The sequence below is a fragment of the Phyllobates terribilis genome, unplaced genomic scaffold (genome assembly GCF_046119375.1).
Source record: "Phyllobates terribilis strain yellow unplaced genomic scaffold, ASM4611937v1 Scaffold_5__5_contigs__length_657084704, whole genome shotgun sequence".
Lineage (NCBI taxonomy): Eukaryota > Metazoa > Chordata > Amphibia > Anura > Dendrobatidae > Phyllobates > Phyllobates terribilis.
This window is the reverse complement of record NW_027362765.1, coordinates 256,650,959-256,673,138: the sequence shown is the minus strand read 5'-3', so window position 1 is coordinate 256,673,138 and position 22,180 is coordinate 256,650,959. Positions and strand designations below refer to the sequence as shown.

The window sequence follows — 22,180 nt, the reverse complement described above, 5'->3', positions numbered from 1 at the left end:
TGACTATAATGCACAGCGTAGACAGAAACCCATCTTTCAGCTCAAGGGAAATGAGGTTAATTAGAACTCCTAATATCCTCGTTCTAATCGCTGATCAACATCCTTTTATCTTTGCACAGTATAGACACAAAGCTGTCAGTTAACAAAGGGATGGAGCTAGTCAGTGCTCATGAATATTGAGACACAGACATCTGGATTGAGAGCACTAGCAGAGCTGCAGCAGATAAAACAGTGGGGCAGATGTACTAATCCTGTGTAATGATTAGACCGCATAAACATAGGGCTTATTTAGAATGGCCAATAATTGAAATAAAACGTTCCTGGCAAGGCTTGTTTCCACATTATCAACCTGTCCAAATCTTAATTATTGGTTTGTCTAAATCAATGATCGTTCTGTGCTAATGAAAGCGCTGTTGGCCTGTCTACACAGGCTATCAAGCTACCGCTGATCAGCTTACATATAGCAGATAGGCAGTCATTTAATGGCAATCTGGCTATCTAAATGTAGTTTTATACAAGAATCCTGAAATGCACTAAATTTACCACAGTGCTTTAAACTGGATTATAATCCTGGTGTCTCGTTTAATTTTACATTACCGATTAGGTGGCTTACATTTAGAACACATATTAAGCTGGAGCATACCTTTAATAAATTTGGTGCAATTTACAAATGCCTCTTTTTTTTCTAGACACATTACTGAAGGGTGGAGGGAGGCGCAAAAAATGTGCAAGACCATTAATGAATGCGGCACTTGGGATGTGTGCTGGAACTTGGCCTTAGGGCACAGTCAGATGACCGTATAAATTGGACTTAGATCGGAAGGCAGTGCATGGACTGGTCGGCGGCTCTTCCGACCCGAGCGTGACAGCTTCATGTATTTCTATGCATCTGTCACACTCGAGTCGAGCGAGCCACTAGCCAGTTCGTGCACTGCGGTCCGATCTTGGTCCGATGTATATGGCCGTCTGACTGCGCCCTTAGTATGAATCATCTGCATTGTGATCTCACTGGTGACACTTTCCAATGTACAATACAAAGAAGATTGAACCTGTGATTACTTTGACTAATACCTCCATGTGTGTTATTACACTAATTTCTATGCATGAAGCCAAAACTGGCAATAGGTTTTTTTGTGATCAGAGCTTATATATCTATATTATGCCCATACAACAGATGTCTACATATTTGATCCTTTATTCCCCAGAAGATAAGTTTGGCAAGCCACCTATTGCCGTCATTAAAGAGGATCTGTCACCCAGTCAAAAGTGACCTGTTTTTGCTCTCATCTTATTCCCACCTTTCGTCGGAGTATTCCGTTCTTGCTTTTTTTGCTTAAACCTGCCATGTGGCTCCAGAGATACGGGCCTTTTTATTCAGTTCTAATTTTATGGTCTTTACAAGGGGGTACTGCTCACAGGTTCCTCAGGAGTGTGTCTTTAGGCTGCTCTTCATAATCACCCTGTGAGCTACATACCTATGTAAAGACAAGAAATATTAACACTAAATTAAAAGGACCATATATCTGAAACCGTATGGTGGATTTAAAAAAAACCCTGAATACTCATTGTAGCAGCGGGAATTAAAAAAGAGCAAAAATCGTTCACTTTTGACCTGGTGACAGATCCTATTTAAAGTGCCTTCTCAATGGTATAAAATAAAAAAATGTCCACTACACAGCTATAGTGGTCCTCGTTGGTGCTACAATAACGGCATCATGTATTATGATATCATTCACATATCGCTGTAACCATGACTGGCCTCAGTGGTGATGCTTGCATTTACCGATCTTAATGTCGAAGTGGTCATGTTAATGATGTACCCTATCTCATTGCTGCATTGGAGCCACTAAAGCAGCATCTCTGGAGGGTCAAGGATTGGTTTTTTTATTTTATACTACTGCTCTTTGGCAACTTTCTAAAAATCCTGGACAACCCCTTTAAACTTGTCTACTTATAGGTTCCTATATTAGTATATATGGGGGGTGTTTTCTATATTGTTGGCCTAAGGTGAAAAGTAATGTTCATTTCTATAAGTGTGAAACAAAATCAATCTATAGGCAAACCAACTAAAGGATCTGAAATAGAGAGGTGTTTTGTCTGATACAGAACACAGTAGGAATCTGCATTAAATCTGCATGTATTAACATTGGATTTCGCTCAAACTCTCACAAGAATATGTCATATCTGCAGCAAAATCCAAAATTAAACCATGAAACAATTAAAATCCGCAGCACGCCCTCGAACCCGCATTGATTCTTTTAGCTGTGTGCCAGTGGGCTTTTCTAAACCCCATTCATTTACATTGTGCTGAAGCTTTAGTGGAATTACAATGCAAATCCACTGTGAACATGGTCAAAAGTCATGTAGATTGAAAGCCAAAATCAGCTTTACTCAGAAGTTACAGTCCTAGGGATGCTCACATAAACATTTATATTGTAATGTCTGCAAGAGTGGAAACGCAGAATAAATTATTATTAAAGAATATACAATCCAATTCTTCCTCAGAACTTCCCAGAGACCACAATACGTGTACATGAATGTTATCTTACTGTAATGATGGCACTGTGTAGATGCTGGGTGGATAGGTACTGCTGAGGATAAGAGGGTCTTGTAAAACGAATTACAATACATCCCCCTTGCATGTTTTATAATGAAATCTAAGAGTGCCCTCTAGTGGTTGACAATGGATGCTGCTGTACTCACGTGGCAAACAATGTGAGCAGGAAAAGAACATAAAAACGTGGATTTACCGGCAAATACAATAACTAAGAGAAGATTGCAGGTCCTAAAAAACATGATAGTATTGCCACCTTGGGGTTTAGGATACAGAACATCTCTTCTTCGGTTAGTCGTGTAACTGGTGATTGGGGGCGCTCTGGGCTCCGAACTCCATCCACAATTTCTTGAACCATCTTCTGAGCAATAAACAAGGCCTCCCGTGACTCCAGCTCCCTCTACCAGACAATGATAATGAGCGATGTTAATTAGCGTAGATACTGCGATAAAAGCCAGGCCAATACAATATAATAGCACAAAAGGCACCGGGAATATAAGAGGAGAGTCTCAGGTTAAGGACGATACCAAGCTATGCTAATTATCAAATATTAAGCTTCAGAGACGACCACTGACAACTCACTCCGGCAGAAGGTGGTGCACATTATCTTAAAGTGGCAATAAAGATATACAACTTCCCAAAATACTTTCTGTATCAAATCCTCATAGTTTTCAAGATCTCTGGTCGTTGTCATTGAATCGCAATTCTCAATACCAGATAAACTAGATTATGTATAGACAGACCTGATGCTTATAAACAGCATTACAAAGTCAGGGGATGATTGTACAAATCTCTGAACCCTGCAGGCCTTTCACATCTCCGATATGTAACCCTACAGATTCCTGCTCACCCAATCGTTTTCTACTAACCTCCAGCGCTTCCCTTAGTGGAGCCGTCTTGTCTTCGTATAAGGAGATTCCCCACAGGGAGACCTGGATGAGCGCACCGGCCAGTAACACCGGGTGGGTGCAGAACTCCCAGCTCTCACTAAATATTCCTGCTGTCGGTGACTTGAAGTAGAAGGGGAATGTCTGGGTTTCTCCTGGCAAGATTACACCTGGAAAGGCCATAAATCAGTAAAAAAAACACTAAGACCAACAGATAAAGATAAATGGGACATCAAAATGTTTATGCCAAACTAACGTAAAATACCTTGAAAAGTCACAAAACTTTTGCGCAACGTGAGGCCAGCTAAGTGGGCAGAACTGGGGCGGTACAGGGCGTGACAAAACATGGCGACCCCCGCTTTATGGCATTGCAAATAACATTTGTAACGGGGCGCACACAGAGGTGTATGCCACTTCGCATCTCGCCTGATTCATTAAGAGGTGTGCACCTGTTAGTGAATCAGGCACATCACACTCCACCCCGCTATGTCATCAAGACCAGTGATAAAAATGCTGATGTTGATGAATTGGGGATCAAGTGTTTACAAGTAAAGATACTAAGACCCCAACTCATCAGAATGATTACACCAGAATTCTGGCATAAATCACTCAATTTTTTTGCGCAACACAGAGTTACACAATTTTTTTCCCCATTTTTGGCGTTTGAACACCAATTTTGGCGGCGCTGCAAGAAACCTGTGCGCGACAGGGGCATGACTTCACAGCTCATCGAGTTCACGATGAGCTGTGGCATTCCTTAATTCCCAGACTGGAGTAAGATTAAAGGGGAGGCACACGGAGGTGCACGTTACTTTTCAGACATGCCACATTCATTAACCCCTTTACCCCCAAAGGTGGTTTGCACGTTAATGACCAGGCCAATTTTTACAATTCTGACCACTGTCACTTTATGAAGTAATTACTCTGGAACGCTTCAACGGATCCCCCTGATTCTGAGAATGTTTTTTCGTGACATATTGTACTTCATGACAGCGGTAAAATTTATTCGATATCACTTGCGTTTATTTGTGAAAAAAATGGAAATTTGGCGAAAATGTTGAAAATTTCGCAATTTTCAAACTTTGAATTTTCATGCCCTTAAATCGGAGATATATGTCACACAAAATAGTTAATAAATAACATTTCCCACATGTCTACTTTACATCAGAACAATTTTGAAACCAAAAGTTTTTTTTATTAGGGAGCTATAAGGGTTAAAAATTGACCAACGATTTCTCATTTTTCCAACAAAACTTACAAAACCATTTTTTTAGGGACCACATCACATTTGAAGTCACTTTGAGGGGCCTTTATTACAGAAAATACCCAAAAGTAACACCATTCTAAAAACTGCATCCCTCAAGGTGCTCAAAACCACATTCAAGAAGTTTATTAACCCTTCAGGTGCTTTGTAGAAATTTTTGGAATGTGGAAGAAAAAATTAACATTTAACTTTTTTCACAAAAATGTTACTTTAGACCCCAATTTTTTATTTTCGCAAGGGTATCAGGAAAAAATGGACCCCAAAATGTGTTGTGCAATTCCTCCTGAGCACGCCGATACCCCATATGTGGGGGGAAAACCACTGTTTGTCCGCACGGCAGGGTTCGGAAGGGAAGGAGCCATTTGACTTTTTGAATGTAAAATTTGCTTAAATAATTAGCAGACGCCATGTTGCGTTTTTTGGAGAGCCCCTGATGTGCCTAAACAGTGGAAACCCCCCACAAGTGACCCCATTTTGGAAACTCGAACCCCAGGGAACTTATCTAGATGTGTGGTGAGCACCCTGAACCCCCAGGTGCTTCACAGAAGTTTATAACATTGAGCCGTAAAAATAAAATTGTCACATTTTTCCAACAAAAATGTTTTTCAGCCCCCAATTTTGCATTTTCATAAGGGTAACAGGAGAAATTGCACCATACAATTTGTTGTGCATTTCTCCTGAGTAGGCAGATACCCCATATTTGGGGGAAAACCACTGTTTTGGCGCACAACAGGGTTAGGAATGGAAGGAGCGCCATTTGACTTTTTGAATGTAAAATTTGCTTGAATAATTAGCGGACATCATGTCGCGTTTGGAGAGCCCCTGATGTGCCTAAACAGTGGAAACACCCCACAAGTGACACCATTTTGGAAACTAAACCCCTCAAGGTTTTTATCAAGGGGTATAGTGACCATTTTGAACCCAGAGGTACAACACAGAATTTGATAACATTAGGTCATCATATTGAATAAGTTGTCATTAGTTTTGAGTGCAAGTGCTCGCTACTTGAGTTTGTATTGAGTACTCGGGTATGCACCAAGTATCCTGGGTGCTCAAGTGACATGCTCGAGTCCCCACCCGCATGTTTCACGGTTGTTAGACACCCAAAAAAAGACATGCAGGGATCGCTCGTGCATGGCAGACAATCCCTGCGAGTTTTTTTTTCGGCTGTATAACAGCTGCAAAACATATGGGGCGAAGACTCAAGCATGTCACTCGAGCACCCACGATACTCGGTGCATACCCGAGCACCCGATGCAAACTCAAGTAGCGAACACTTGCGCTCAACACTAATCGCTGTATCGTCATCATTTTTTTTCTTTACTTCTGAAAAAATCCCAACCCCAACACAACCCTAACCCTAACACTAATCCTAGCCTAACCGTAACCCTAGACCAACCCTAACACAACCCTAACCCTAGCACAACCCTAACCCTAGCCCAACCGTGCGGTATAAGTGATTAGACGACTTTATTCTTCGGTTCGGTGCGATTACAGCGATACCAGATTGATAGCTGTCACACTAAAAACCCCTTTTTTTTTGCAAAGACTAGTTTTTGCATCGCCATTTTTTTAGAGCTATAATTTTTCCATATTTCAGCAGACAGTCATGTGACGGCTTGTTTTTTGCGGGACAAGTTGATGTTTTTCCTGTTACCATTTTCGGGCATGTGACATTTTTTGATCTGATTTTTGGGAGGCAGAATAAACAAAAACCAACAATTCAGGAATTGTTTTTTTGTTTTTTTAATGTCGTTACGCGTGTAGTAAAATTGATAATGCAGCGCTATTCTTCAGGTCAGTACGTTCACAACGGTACCACATTTATATTGTTTCTTTTATGTTTTGGCGCTTTTACACAATAGAAACTAGTGTTGAGCGAGTATGTTCTGTTAACCCTTTCGCCGAGAATGCTCGGCCGAGCACTGAGTAGTTACAGCTGCTCGGTGATATTGTTGAATCACTCCCATGTGCATGATTTGCGACTGTTTGACAGATTTAGTACATGTAAGGAATGTCTATTTCTTACACATTCCTCACATGTACTAAAGCTGCCAAACAGTTGCAAATCATGCACACGGGAACGATTCAACAATATCACCGAGCAGCTGTAACTACTCGGTGCTCGGCCCGAGCATACTTGCTGAAAGGGTTAACAGAACATACTCGCTCAACACTAATAGAAACTATTTTATAGAAAAAAGAATTGTTTTTGCATCGCTTTATTCTGAGAGATATAACTTTTTTATTTTTCGGCTGATGGAGCTGTATGGCGGCTTATTTTTTTGCGGAACATGATGATCTTTTCAGCGGTACCATTTTTATTTACATTCGTCTTTTTGATCGCGTTTTATTCCATTTTTTGTTTGGCGGTATGATGATAAAGCATCGTTTTTTGCTTCATTTTTTTTTTTTTTACAGTGTTAATTAAAGGGGTTAACTAGTGGGACAGTTTTATAGGTCAGGTCGTTCCGGACGTGATGATACCAAATTTGTGTACTTTTTTTTTTTTTTTTTCCAGAAGAATATTTATTTATGGGTACAGTATATTTTTATTTTTTGGGGATTCTTTTTTTCATTTTTTTACAATTTTTTTTATTTTTTTTCACTTTCTGACACTTTTGGAGCTTTTATACTTTGTCCCACTATGGGACTTTCACTTTTTACATTCTGATCGGCTATATAGCATAGGAATGCAGCACCATCCCTGTGCTATACAGCCTGTCAGTGCTGCACAGGGAGCAGTTACTTTGGTCGCGCACTGCGCATGACCAAAGTAACTTCTTGCCTCCTAGTGACCCGGATTTTGTCATGACATCGGGTCACCATGACAACATCCGGGACCCAGCACAGACACCGCAGGACACCGGAAAGGAGGTAAATATCGACGCTTACCTACCCCCTTGCTCCCGCAATGCTGCGATCGACTTTGATCGCAGCATTTCGGGGGTTATGTGCAAGGAGCGGTGCAGCACTGCTTCTTGCACATAGTACTGGGTGTCAGCTGTGACAATCAGCTGACACCTGGCGGCGATCACGCCCGCCACAGCCTGTGTGCGGGCGAAATCGCCAGGGAGTACTAATACGTATCTGGCCATAAGGTCCAGGGCGCAGATACGTATTGGTACGCCTTAGGCCGGAAAGGGGTTAAAAGGCGTGTGCCTCTTAAAGAAGACCATTCACCAAGTTCATGTTGAACTGGACAAACAATGTAATAGGGGCTGCAGAACAGAATACTATTTTTTTTTTTATTTCGACTTTCCGTTGCGGAGATATTAGCAATCAAAGTATTTGGCACCTAATAAGTTAAAATTTTTAAATCCAATTGGGTGTTATCAGACAGTTTTTATTGGGGGTGTGTACTTCATCACCATGTATGATGCTAACCAATCATAAGCAGGTAGCACCAAAGGAAAGAAGAACACTCCCTTACAATAGCTTACAGCAGGTTTCTCAGTATGTGAAATGTAATTTTACAGCTCTGATCTCCTGGTCTAACTTCCTGAATGAGTTAGTGTGGGGAGATGCAGTACACTTGAGTTTGGCTGTGTCACATTACAAACCCTTCTATCATCTCTTCTGATTACTGAGTGTTTCAGTATTCACACTTATGTCTGCTGTGCTCATGCAAGTAATCCTTCTGCATTGAGATCAGGGCTGTATTTATATTTATTTTATTTTACTCACTTATATAGCGCCATTAATTCCACAGCGCTTTACAGACATTATGGGCACTGTCCCCATTGGGGCTCACAATCTAAATTCCCAATCAGTATGTCTTTGGAGTGTGGGAGGAAACTGGAAACCCACGCAAACATGGGGAGAACATACAAACTCCTTGCAGATGTTGTTCTTAGTGGGATTTGAACCCAGGACCTCAGCGCTGCAAGGCTGCAGTGCTAACCATTGAGCCACCATGCCGCCCCATATCTCTCAGATGTCGATCCTGTCTGTTCTGGACTACCCTTGTGTTCGATATAAGAACACCCTACTCTGAGCCGACTGCAGAATAATTACATGGTGAGCACAGCAGACATAAGCGAGATACTGACACCGTAAGCTCTCAACTCAGGACAGATAGTGTGGGGGAGAAGAACAGAGCTAATTGAATGGTTTGTAATGTGACACAGCTAAACTCAGCTACCCTGCCCCTCTCCACATACTGACTCATGTAGGAGGTTAGACCCGGAGATTACACACTGAGAAACCCAAGCTATGGTGGCAGCATGTTCTTTTTCTGCTGTTTCTGCCTGCTTTTGATTGGTTACCATCATACAGGGAGAAGATATACATGCCCCTAGTGAAAACTATCTGATGTTATCCACTTGGACTTTAAAAAAAGTTAACTCATTAGGTGCCAAATACTCTGATTTCTAAAATCTCTGCAATGGACAGGAGAAATAAAAAAAAAAAACGCTTTATTCTGCTCTGCAGCCACTATTACATCCTGTGTTCAATTCAACATAAAACATTTTGGTGAAAGGTCCTCTTTAATGAATTAGGAACATCTAACTCCACCATGCCCCATCAATGAGACTGGCATTGTTCACGCCGGTCTTGATGAAACGGGGCCTAAATGTTTACATATATAAGGTGATATTCACATCACAATCTCGGTATCTGCTGACCAAGTCGGAAAGGTTCCGTTCGTTAGAGCCATAGAGTATAATGGGTAAATGTAGTGCAGACATGTTATGTTTGATCATCTTTATGTAAGGTATGTTTCTTAAAAAAGTTGTAAGCAAAACTTAATAGTACTAACTAGTGATGAGCGAGCATGCTTGCTACTGCTGGGTGCTCGCCCAAGCATCTCGCCGAGTATTTCCGGGTTGCTCGGGCAGGAACTCGGGTCCCCTCCCTGCATGTTTGACGCTCTTTAGAGAGCCAATAAACATGCAGGGATTGCCTGCCATGCACTGTAATGCCGTAGCCATGTTATTTGTGGGCATTACAGTGATTGGCTGGCCGCACAGCGTCATCAGGTATATATCAGACCTGGCGCCGCCATGCTCGTCACAGTCACTCCGGATCAGACAGTGTAGGGAAAGGCTGCTGCTGCGTCAGGGACAGATTTAATTGTGTATTAGGTAGTGTAGGGAGAAAAACCGTACATTACACATATCCATCTTAACAAACAGTCCTTCTGAGGACTAATCCATCTGCAGAGATATCAGGCAGGCAGTGTATATAGGCAGGCAGTGTATATAGCAGACTGAAGTGCATATAGCACAAGAGGCTCCATTCCAATTCAGCCTTCTGCTGCTGTTAGATATTTCTATACAAAGGCCCAGGTCTCAGGGGCCAGGAATACTTTTCTTTGGATCTTAATCCTCATTATTTGCTTAAAAAGCAATCCAGAGAACACCGTTTTTCTGCGCCATTTGCTTGTTGGCACTGCAGAATACAGCCGGGTCCTTTCCATATTAAAGCGCTAGAAATCCAGCTATTTAAAACTGTGTTTTCTCCGTCAAACGGATCACATATACGTTGACAGAAAATACTGCCATTTCTGGCCTACAATAAAAATTTCCTTTAGTGTGTCATTGAAGCAATTCACCGCAGTTTGCTGTTCAAACTACTTACCTACAGGCCAGGTATTTAAAACTCTGTTTTCTCTATCACACGGATCACATATAAGTTCGCTTCAAACTCAGTCATTTGTAGAGAGCGTGGAAGATACTGTCCTCCATTTGAAATGGGCAAGGCACGTGGCAAGGGACGGGGAACTGGACGTGATGGTAATGGAGCATGCAGAGGCCGAGGACAAGGCCGTGGGCAAGCTGAAATTGTGCCACAACAAACACCCACATCTTCTCGCCTGACCTTCCTGTCTCAATTTCTAGGGGACCGCAGCACACCACTATTGAACCCAGAGCAGTGTCAAAAGGTTGTTGGTTGGATAGCGGATAATGCTTCCAGTCACTTAGCCACCACCACCACCCTGTCTTCCACACGGTCAAGTCTCAGTAGCCGTGAGTCTGGACCGCATATTCCTCACCCTGATCCTCCTTCCTCCCACCATTCCGAGTACCCAGAGACAACTGATCCCACACTTGGAGACTCTGAAGAGCTGTTCACTTTTCCATTTATAGATTCGGGCATCTCGCCCGGTCCACTTGAAGCGGGGCAAGAGGAGATCGTGTGTAGCGATGCACAAATATTTGAGCAGCCATGGTCACACGAAGGCGACGGTGGGAAAGTGTCACAAGAGGTGGACGATGATGAGACACAATTGCCAGAAAGTCAGGAGGAGGACCAGGGTGCGGAAGTGGAAGACGAGGTGGTGGATGATATAGTAACTGACCCAACCTGGCAGGAGGACATGTAGAGCGAGGACAGCAGCACACAGGGGGAGGAAGGCAGAGCACTCCAACAGGCAGGAAGAAGCAGTGTGGTGGCCACAGACAGAAGGCAGGCAACCGTTCCCTGTAACACCAACACGAAGAAAGTTGCCAGTACAACTGTTAGGTCTTCCCGAGTCTGGTTGTTTTTTAAAGACTCTGCCGATAACCCCAAAAAGGCCATTTGCACCACCTTCCAGGCCAGCATCAGCAGGGGTGGCAAAACGACCAGCCTGACCACCACCAGCATGATCAGGCACATGGCAGCAAAGCACCTGACTTTGTGGGCCGAACCCCAGGGTCCAGGAACAGTCTCTGTGGGTGGCACCATTGCTTCTTCCGCTGTTGTGCATGCAAGCCAATCCCCTGTCCATGGTGCATGCGAAGACGCGTCCTGCCCTGCACCTGTCGTTGCACACTCTGAAGTAGCAGCATCAGGAAGCACGTCCATGTCCTTGTCCCAGCGCAGCGTTCAGTTGTCCATACCCCAGTCCTTGGAACGCAAGCACAAATATGCAGCCAACGCCCCACAGGCCACACTACTAAATTCTCACATTTCACGACTGCTTGCGCTCGAAATGTTGCCTTTTAGGCTCGTGGAGACAGAAGCATTCCGCAACCTGATGGCGGAGGCCGTCCCTCGGTACTCGGTCCCCAGCCGCCACTATTTCTCCCGGTGTGCCATCCCCGCATTACACAAGCATGTGTCCCAAAACATTAGCCGTGCTCCCAACAATGCAGTTACCGGTAAAGTCCACCTAACCACGGACACGTGGACAAGTGCTTGTGGGCAGGGACGGTACATCTCGCTGACGGCACACTGGGTTAACATAGTGGAAGCCGGGACCCAGTCGGACCTTGGGACGGAACACGTCCTCCCGACGCCAAGGATTGCGGGCCCTAGGTCAATCAGGGTTGCCCCCACGGTCTACAGCTCCTGCACCTCATCCTCCTCAGCCTCCTCCTCTTCAGCCTCCGTCCCCAAAATGACCACATCAGTCACAAGCTGGAAGCACTGCAGCTCTGCCTCAGTCAAGCGGCAACAGGCTGTGCTGAAGCTAATATGCATAGCTGAAAAACCGCACAATGCTGAAGAGTTGTGGACAGCTCTGAAACAGCAGGCAGATCTGTGGCTCACACCACTGAACCTACAGCCAGGCATGGTCATGTGTGACAATGGTCGAAACCTGGTGGCGGCTCTGAGGCGAGGTGAGCTCACACACGTACCATGCCTGGCCCATGTGCTTAACCTCGTGGTTCAACGGTTTCTCAAATCCTACCCGGAGCTGCCAGATCTGCTTGTTAAAGTACGCCGCCTGTGTGCCCATTTTAGAAAGTCAGCTACAGCTTCCGCCGCTCTTGCCGTGCTTCAGCAGCGTTTGTAGCTTCCGGCTCACAGACTGGTGTGTGATGTCCCCACGCGTTGGAACTCTACACTGCAGATGTTGGGAAGGATTTGTGAGCAGAGGAGGGCAGTTGTTGAGTACCAGCATCAACAAGGCCATCGCTATTCAGTTCAGACTCCACACATAAGACCTCAGGAGTAGACATGGATGTCAGACATATGTACCATCCTCCAAAACTTTGAGGACTCCACCAACATGGTGAGCGGTGATGACGCCATAATTAGCGTCACCATCCCGCTTCTCTGTCTTCTGAAACGCTCTCTGCTCACAATCAAAGAGGATGCATTGCAGGCGGAGCACGATGAGATGGAGCAAGGAACCATACAGGGTGATTACACACAGCCAAGCCTCATCTCATCCCAACGTGGATTGGGTGACAATGAGGAAGAGAAGGAGGAGGAGGAAGGACAGGAGCTAGTTTCATGCACTATAGACAGTACTGCCTGCACAGCTGTCATACCGTCTGTTCAGCATGGATGGCCAGAGGACAGAGAGGAGGAGGAGGAGAGCATGGTCAGTCATCCTCTTGGTGAGGACACGGAAGTCTTGCCTGTTAGCAGTCTGGCACGCATGGCTGAGTTTATGTTACGCTGCCTTTCTCATGACCCTCGCGTTCTCAAAATTCTGGGCGATAGTCATTACTGGTTGGTGACACTTCTAGACCCATGCTACAAGGAGAACTTTCTATCTCTTATTCCTGAGGCGGACAGGTCTACAAAATGGGGCTGTACCAGAAGGCCCTATTAAAGAAATTCCCATCTGAAAACGCTGGCGGCAGAGGGCACACTTCGTTGGACAACCAAGGAGTACAGGCGAGAGAGACACAACTTCAATCCAGCAGAGGCAGGGGAACACTGTCAAAGTTCTGGAAGAGTTTTCTCAGACCCTCCCATAGCACAGGCCGAGGCGCGGGGTACTCTCACAAGGAGTGCAAAGTTTGGGAAGATGCTGAGGGAGTACCATGCCGACCGTATCAACGTCCTCCGTGATTCCGCTGTGCCTTATAATTATTAGGTATCCAAGCTGGATACGTGGAATGAACTGGCTCTCTATGCCTTGAGGTCCTGGCCTGCCCTGCCGCCAGTGTTTTATCAGAGCGGGCATTTAGTGCCCCTGGTGGAATTATAACTGATAAGCGCATCCGTCTGTCAACTAAAAATGCTGACAGGCTGACTCTTATAAAAATGAACAAGGGCTGGATTGGGCCAGGCTTCTCAACACCACCGAATGATAGCAGTGTAACATAAACTCAAATCCAGTGTCTTTTCTTGGGAGGTGTATACCCATGCACCTTTTCACACCCACACATGGGTATACGCTTCCTGATTTTGGCTATTTGCTCTAGTCCTCCTCCTTCTCCTCATCCTCCACCACCATATCACCAGGGTGACCGTGGTCCGTGAAGCAACACCCACATAATTTTTTTAAAGGGTGTTTATGATGCCCGCAAAAAAAAAAATGTATACAGTATGTTCATGTATACCCCCCAGGGGTAAATGTTTGTCAGCTCATACACTTAGTGCATGGGCATTACAAGTATAGGAGGCCTGCTCCTTTCTAATGGGAACATTTTTTTATGAGGCCCTCCTCCACGTCTCTTCCAAGGGTCATTGAAGAGCCTCCAAATTTTTGGCAGCCCCTGCATTCACTGCATAGGCCAACACTATGGGAGACTCTCTGCTTTCTAATGGGAATTTGTCGTTACTGTGGCCCTGCTCTATGTGTCTTTAAATTCTTAGTGGGGTATTTCCTAAAATTGGTTAGTCGTTGGACTCACTGCATACCCTATAACTGTATAGCAGACTCTCTCCTTTCTAATGGGAACATGTCGTACCTTGTCACTGTGGCCCTGCTCCATATGTCTTTAAATTCTTAGTGGGGTTTTTCCGAAAATTGGTTAGTCGTTGGACTCACTGCACACACTATAACTGTATAGCAGACTCTCTCCTTTCTAATGGGAACATGTCGTACCTTGTTACTGTGGCCCTGCTCCGTGTGTCTTTAAATTCTTAGTGGGGTTTTTCCTAAAATTGGTCAGCCGTTGGACTCACTGCATACCCTATAACTGTATAGCAGACCCTCTCCTTTCTAATGGGAAGATGTCGTACTTGTTACTGTGGCCCTGCTCTGTGTGTCTTTCAATTCTTAGTGGGGTTTTTCCTAAAATTGGTCAGCTGTTGGACTCACTGCATACCCTATAACTGTATAGCAGACTCTCTCCTTTCTAAATGGAATTTGTCGTCACTGTGGCCCTGCTCTATGTGTCTTTAAATTCTTAGTGGGGTTTTTCCCAAATTTTGGTAGCCCTTGCAGTCACAGCATGGGCATTACCACCCGCTCCTTTATAATGGGAACATTTTTTTTACTACGACCCTCCTCTATGTCTCTTCAAAGGTGTATTGGGTTGCGTCCAAATTTTTGGCAGCCCTTGCAGTCACTGGATACGCAATAACAGTATAGGAGACCCACTTGTTAATAATGGGAAAAACAAAGCATAGCCGGCTGATGGCTCTCTAACAATAGCGAGGGCCAACTGCTGGCCTTTTAAGAATAGTAAGGGCCGTCTGATGGCCCTCTAAAAATAGGCTTTATGACTTTCAGAGTTCCTCCATCATAAAAAAAACAGGATGTGTCTGATGATGTGTCACACACCACATTGCCAGATAAGGTTGTAAAATGTTAAAATGACATTTCCCGGTGAAACAAACAATAGGATCTTTCTTTAATATAAAAAACAGCGTCACCAATTTAACCTCAATATAATCACATTGTTCAGCTCATGCACCTCCTCCTCCATCTCCGAAATGATTACATCAGTCACAAGCTGACAGCACTGCAGCACTGCCTTGGCCAAGCGGCAACAGGCTGTGCTGAAGATAACATGCTTAATGCTTAGGTGACAAACCGTCCAGCGCTGCAGAGTTGTTGAAAGCTGTAACACAGCAGCCTGATCTGTGGCTCTCACCGCTGAACATACAGCCAGGCATGGTCGTGTGTGACAATGGGTGGAACCTGGTGACGGAGAAATGACAGCTGGGGTAGATACGGTTTCCCTCTATGCCAGTCCTTTCACCGAGCTAAAGTATATGGCTGTGGTGAAATACAACTCCCACTGAGAAGCTGTTTCAGATTGAAAAACATTGTGCCCACCAGAGGATTTGATTCTGAGGGATAACCTTTCTCACACGCTCAAGAGCCCCATAGCAGCTGCAAAGTTAGCGCTATCATGAACTCTCCTGAGGTAGAAGCCAAGGCACACCAGAGTATTCTCTGGTGGGACCGTTCAACCCTACCGAGAAGCAGTCCTTGCTAAGAAAAGTGTGTGGGAAGGTTCTTGGACACTATTTTTACTGAGGAGGAAACACACGCAAACACGGGGAGAACATACAAAGTCCTTGCAGATGTTGTCCTTGCTGGGATTTGACGCTATCACTGGCCGCTCATAGGCATTACGTGACCCCCGGTTGATCCCAGCGCTGCAAGGCTTCAGTGCTAACCACTGATCCAATGTACTGCCGCTCACCCTCTAATACCTAACAGGCTGGAGAAACTTACACCTACTGCCACTCTATCTTCAGCTCCTTTGTGAGAAAATGTATTTGGGCAGCCACTCAGTGTACCAAATAAAATTCCTGAGAAGGAAATTGGGGATGGCTTCGCTACTGGTACTGGGGGCAGTGCTAATACCATGGCGTTGTACCATAGTTTGCAGGAAATATTCCAGGATGGTAGGAGGCAAGCAAATTCCCACAGAAAAGTACCAGTAGTAATGTTCAGGCCACATTTCAAGTGCAAGCAACTTTAGAGGACTTCCTGGGAGAAATGACACGCAGGGTAGATACGTTTTCTCTCTATGCCAGTCCTTTCACCGAGCTAAATACAACTCTCAGCAAAAAAAGTTGTGGACTGGCTCCGTACCGTCCCTGGCCACATTCACCTGTCCACGTTTTTGGTTAGGCGGTCCTTCCCAGTAAGTGCACTGGGGAGGGCACGGGTAATGTTGTGGGACCCGTGCTTGTGGAAGGCGGAGGCGATACCGGGAAATATAGTGGCAGCTGGGGACCAAGTAGGGACACCCGGCCGCCGCCGGCATGAGGTTATGAAAAGCTTCCGCCTCCACGAGCCTAAAAGGCCACATTTCAAGTGCAAGCAGCTGTCAAAAATTTGGCAGTATAGTATTGCAGCCTATGGGTGGGTGGCTGCCTGCATACTTGTGCTTGCATTCCAAGGAATGGGGTAGGGACAACTTAACGCTGCACTGGGACAAGGACACGCGTGGACGGTGATTGTTGTAAGTCTGCAACGACAGGTGCATGGCGGGAGGCATCTTCGAATGCGCCAAGGATCACTTATGATGGGCACACTTTTAGACAGTGACCTGGGAGTCAGAGATGCTTCCAGAGGTCTTCCCCATGCTGTTCCCATGTCTTTTCAGCACTGTATGCATGTGTCTGATGATGTGTCACACACCACATGGCCAGATAAGGTTGTAAAGTGTTAAAATGACATTTCCTGGTGAATGCATTTGTCTTGGTTGAAAGCAATGCAAAAGTGCAAAAACGCATCAAAAACGCTACGTGTGAACATAGCCCAAGTTCTGGAGGAGTATTTTTGTTTTTGGCTATTTATTTTGCCTTATATAGAAGTCATTAGCCTGGAAAGGATGTTCCTTAACATATTTCCCAGGAAAATCCATTTTGGTTTCGTTTTTGTATGTTTTATTGTGAGTCTGTAAAAGTGGCGTAATACTCTGAACACATTGCTGACAGCAGTGATCTGGGAGTCAGAGATGCTTCCAGGGGTCTTCCCCATGCTGTTCCCATGTCATTTGAGCACTGTTCCCATCGATTTGGGCAATTTTTAGGCCCTCTGCAGACCGCCGGGGGGAGCCGCCTGAAAAATGCTCGAGTTTCCCATAGACTTACATTGGGCTCGTTGCTCGGGACTAGTGTTGAGCCACGCACGTAGTGTTCGAGTTCGGTTCGGTTCGTCGAACACCCGTGTGTTCGCCGAACTGTTCGTCGAACTGTTCGTCGAACATCTTCGAACACCATTAAAACCAATGGCAGGCAAACAAAAACACATAGAAACACATAGAAAACACCTTCAAAGGTGTCCAAAAGCTGACAAACTGCTCAGAAGACACAACTAACACATGGAAAAGTGACAAGGAGTAAAAGGAGGGGGAGACACAAATATAGGCATGTCATGCCCTTCTAAAATCCAAAAAGTGAGAAGCCGACACGTTCAGTCCGCTCCTGCCCGTGCCACCTCCGTGTCGCCGGGTTTGCGCCAGAGCCGCGGTGAACCCTGATGGCCAGCCCCCCTCTCCCAATACTGGTGCCTGTCCGCTGGTGGGTCGAGCGAGCCCCCCTGTGGTGGAGGCAGCTCTAAGCTTTTTAATTTAAATTGTCTCTCTAATTTGAATGAATACACTTTAAATCCATTTACAAGGATCTATTGGAGGGCAAGTCTCATGCCAGCAGCCGCGTAATTCCAGCTCCAGTAGCGTCCACTAAAGCTGCTGCAGTTAAAAAGCTTTTATAAGGATCGAGCTCGGCTGTCCACCGCAAGGCATCCTACTGCCAGTCCCAGCCCCTATGCCTTGGGGTGCCTCCTGATGCTCTTCACTGAGTATCCCGTGGTCCCGAAGCATTTCCTTTAAAAAAATTAAGTGTCCAAACTACAGGTGGTGTAGCTTGCTTAACAGCCGGGATAATCCGCTGACTAGCAGACACTGCTACTAGGCACAAAGTATTTCCTGGGCTAGATGGAGTTAAAAATTTGTAATTAGATACTCTCGTTGGATGCTGAGAAAGCATTCCATAGAGTCTCCTGGCACGCCATATATGATTCTCTTAAAAAGCTTGGAGTAGGGGTCTAGGGGACCCTTTTATAGCAAAAATCACGGCCCTGTATCACAATACGTCACCTAGGCTGAAGATAAATGGAACTGTAGCACCCTGAGGGCTCGGTTGCTACAGAGGTATTGCACCTCACCCAGAGGTGTGATATCTCACTCTCAGGTAAGGATGGAGTGTGGATCAGGACCCGACACCTGCATGCATTACACCACATTGCCGTGGGGCAGGGCGACCAATATGCCTCTGAGATGGGCACGACAGTCCCTGTCCCTGGCTGGAGTGGGGGGAGGGAACACTGAGGAAGGGGAACCCTGTAGTGCAGGAGCAGGGAGGAAGCAGTTCCTGGGTGCATTGAGAAGGGAGTATAAAAGGTGGGCACCATCTTAGTTCAGTGCAGAGAAGTCTGAGCAGAAGTGGCAGGGAGCAGGGGCTCTGCATGAGCTCTGCTCCGGAGGCGGGCCTAGTAACAGAGGCCCAGGCCTGGAAGAGGGAGAAGGAAGGAAGAGGAGCGGAGAAGGCTCCAGGAACGAGGAATGAAGGGATCCCAGGGGTGCGGACGGGCGAGTCGCCACCGCACGCCCGAATCCACCTGCGTGGAGGGGTCAGGCCAAAGGGGGAGACCGGTCCCCGAACTAGTGGAGGCAGGAAACGACCCTCAGCTAGAAACCGGAGGCTCTGACATTTTATGTGGCGCAGCCCCTCGCTACACCCGCTAGGAAGGCACCACATAGGGTCAGGGAAACTGGCGCCAAGTTTACCAAGAGGAGGCCCGAGGCAGCCGGACAGAAGGGTTGGTAAGAAAGGCCAGACAAAGGACACACAAAGGGGGTCCTGTGAAGCGCTCCAAAGTTATCTGGGAGTTGTCTGAGCCCCTCACCTGGTGAGCACAGTACGACGTGGGCAGCCGTTACCTGCAGACGTGGTCTGGATAATAAGAACTGTGAGTAAAGGCCCTGGACTGCATCACTGACTCCGTGTCGTTACTGCTGCTGCCCTGCACCATCACCCCCATCCTCCGCATACACTGCCCTGAGGCTATACTCCTCCCGTGGGGAGTTATGCTACGCTCTGCTGCACCCACAACACCAGCCTCAGCGGTCTGCCCTGCAGCGGCGGTTCACTCTGACCGCAATCCACGGGTGGCGTAGTCGGACATTTAAACATCAAAACCACATAAATAGTTCCGCCACTGGTTTGACCACCCTGAGCCACGGAACCGGGTCGCCGCCACGAAGACTACAACCACCAGCATCCACCAAAAAGGGTCCGGCTCCGGGTGTCCCAAGGCCCAGGGGGTGCATCAGAACATTTTCATCACCTTTCACAATCACCAATGGGACAAGGCAGGGATGTCCTCTGTCCCCTCTCTTATACATCCTAGTGACGGAGCACCTGCTCTCATCAATTCGCCATAACCCCAATATTAGGTGGATTGAGGTGGGAGGCACCGAGTACAAGTGCTCTCTATTTGCTGATGATGTCCTAGTATATATCACTCAATCACATATATCCATCCATGCTGTTATGGCTGAAATAGATCACTTTGTTACATGGTCAAATTTTAAAATCAATGCAGCGAAGTCTGAGGCCCTCGATGTCTCCCTCCCCAAATCCATATAGGATTCCATCCAGTCCAACTTTCCCTTTGCCTGGCCCTCACAGGGTATCAAATACTTAGGAATTCCTATTCATAGAGACCTCTCCCATCTATGTTATCTTAATTTTGGGCCCTTTATTGAACAACTCCATACAGACCACGGTTGGCAAGTTAGAACTGTAAGATTCACTACGTGAACCACTGGTGTTTTGTGGAAAAGCACATGTACACTGTGTTCCAAATTATTATGCAAAAAGTGTTTAGGAGTGATAAGGGAAGAATTTGTTTGTTTGTCAGTTAAACTCATTGATGGTGATGTGTGTCAGGGCTCTTTATATCACTGTAAGCAATTGCAGACACCTGTGCTAATTAGTTTGGCAGGTGTGTCCAATGAAAGGCAAGACTACTTAAGAAGGCTGTCTCACATTATTAAGCAGCCTACATTTTCTGCCAAAATGGGAAAGAAAAAGGATGTGTCGGCTGCTGAGAAGCAACAAATTGTGGAGTGTTTAGGTCAAGGCATGACTACAATCAACATTGTGCGATGATCAGGATGAAGTGTCTTGGCAATCAAGAAGTATGTAGCTGATTCACAGTACACACGTGTGCGTGCTGATAAGGGCAAATTGAGGACTCTTTCCTACAGGCAATTACGTCAGGTTAAAAGAGCAGCGGCAAAAAAGCCTTGTCATTGCAGCAGACAAGTTTTTGAAGCTGCTGGTGCCTCCAACGTCCCCCGAACAACAAGATGCAGGGTCCTTCAGAGGTTTGCAGCTGTGCATACGCCATCCTGTCGACCTCCTCTATCCACTTCACACAAGCAGAAACGGCTCCAGTGGGCTAAACATTACATGAAGACTGATTTCAAAACTGTTTTGTTCACGGATGAGTGCCGTGCAGCGCTCGATGGTCCAGATGGATGGAGTGGAGGATGGCTGGTTGATGGACACCCCACGCAAACACGGCTACAGCGCCAACAAGGAGGAGGTGGAGTAATGTTTTGGGCTGGAATCATGGGGAGAGAGATTGTCGGCCCCTTTAGGATCCCTGAAGGCGCTAAAGATGAACTCCATAATGTATGTGGATTTTCTCAAACAGCACTTCCTGCCATGGTTCAAGAAGACGAACCGTGTATTTCACAGCAAGATCATTTTTTTGCATGATAATGCACCATCTCATGCTGCACATAAAACATCTGCATCTCTGGCTGATATGGGCATAAAAGGGGACAAACTTATGGTGTGACCCCCATGCTCCCCTGACCTCTACCCCATTCAGAACCTCTGGAGCATCATCAAAAGGAGTGTCTATGATGGCGGGAGGCAGTTCACATCTAAGCAACACCTCTGGGAGGGTATTCTGTCCTCATGCAAAACAATTGAAGCAGAAACCATCCAAAACCTGACAAATTCAATGGACGAGAGAGTTCAGAAGCTCCTTTCGAACAAGGGGTCCTATGTGAAAATGTAACATCACCTAGAATAAAGTTTTGAGTTGAAAACGGTTTGATTTCAGTTTCTAATAACCTGCTAATGCTTATAATTTCAAAAATGACCATTTTTTTGGTCTTTATTAAAATGAAAAGGTTGATCGAAAAGTTTGGGGGATCTAAGAGTGTGGCAACCCAGTAGTCATGATTACTTCGAATTCTGACAATATGAGGGTCATGTTGCAGGTAGTGCAGCAAGAAGGCACTTATGTGTCTTGCGCATCTCGGAGCCCCAAAATTATTTTCCGGGCTAGATGCAGCTAAAAATTATTATTAATTTTAAATCTGGTGGAGCTTAGTATAGATGGCCTAATAGGATCAGTGCTGCACACTTCTACAAAGCCCAAATTATTTTCCAGCCAAGATACAGATAAACATGTAATTTGAAAGCTTAAAACGGTTGGTAGGGTGATTTTAACCAATCATCAAGCTTTTACTCTCCCCAGGATGACACAGGGGTAGAAAAGTCGTTTCGGATCCATGATTTGTTCATCTTTATGAACGTGAGTCTGTCTACATTATCAGTGGAGAGCCGCGTGCGCTTATCTGTCAGCACACCACCAGCAGCGCTGAACACACGTTCAGACAGAACGCTGGCTGCGGGGCATGACAAGATCTCCAAGGCGTAAGTGGCTAGCTCCGGCCATTTATCCAGATTGGAAGCCCAAAAAGAGCAAGGGTCCAGTGACACAGTCATGGCTTCAATGTTTACTTGGAGATACTCCTGTACCATCGTCTCTAGGCGTTGACTATGTGTCAGACTTCTTGTCTCCTGTGG

General features: G+C 45.7%; 1 protein-coding gene across 1 annotated transcript in view; it reads right to left on the bottom strand.

Annotated features, from left to right (window-relative positions):
- Positions 1-22,180, bottom strand: part of MYCBPAP (MYCBP associated protein) — a 103,781-nt gene that overhangs the window by 49,842 nt on the left and 31,759 nt on the right. Inside the window, exons 12-13 of the mRNA XM_073681212.1 lie at positions 3,424-3,611; positions 2,811-2,954 (exon numbers count right to left, since the gene is read on the bottom strand). Of these exons, the coding sequence (XP_073537313.1) occupies positions 2,811-2,954; positions 3,424-3,611 (332 nt within the window). The remainder of the gene's footprint in view (positions 1-2,810; positions 2,955-3,423; positions 3,612-22,180) is intronic.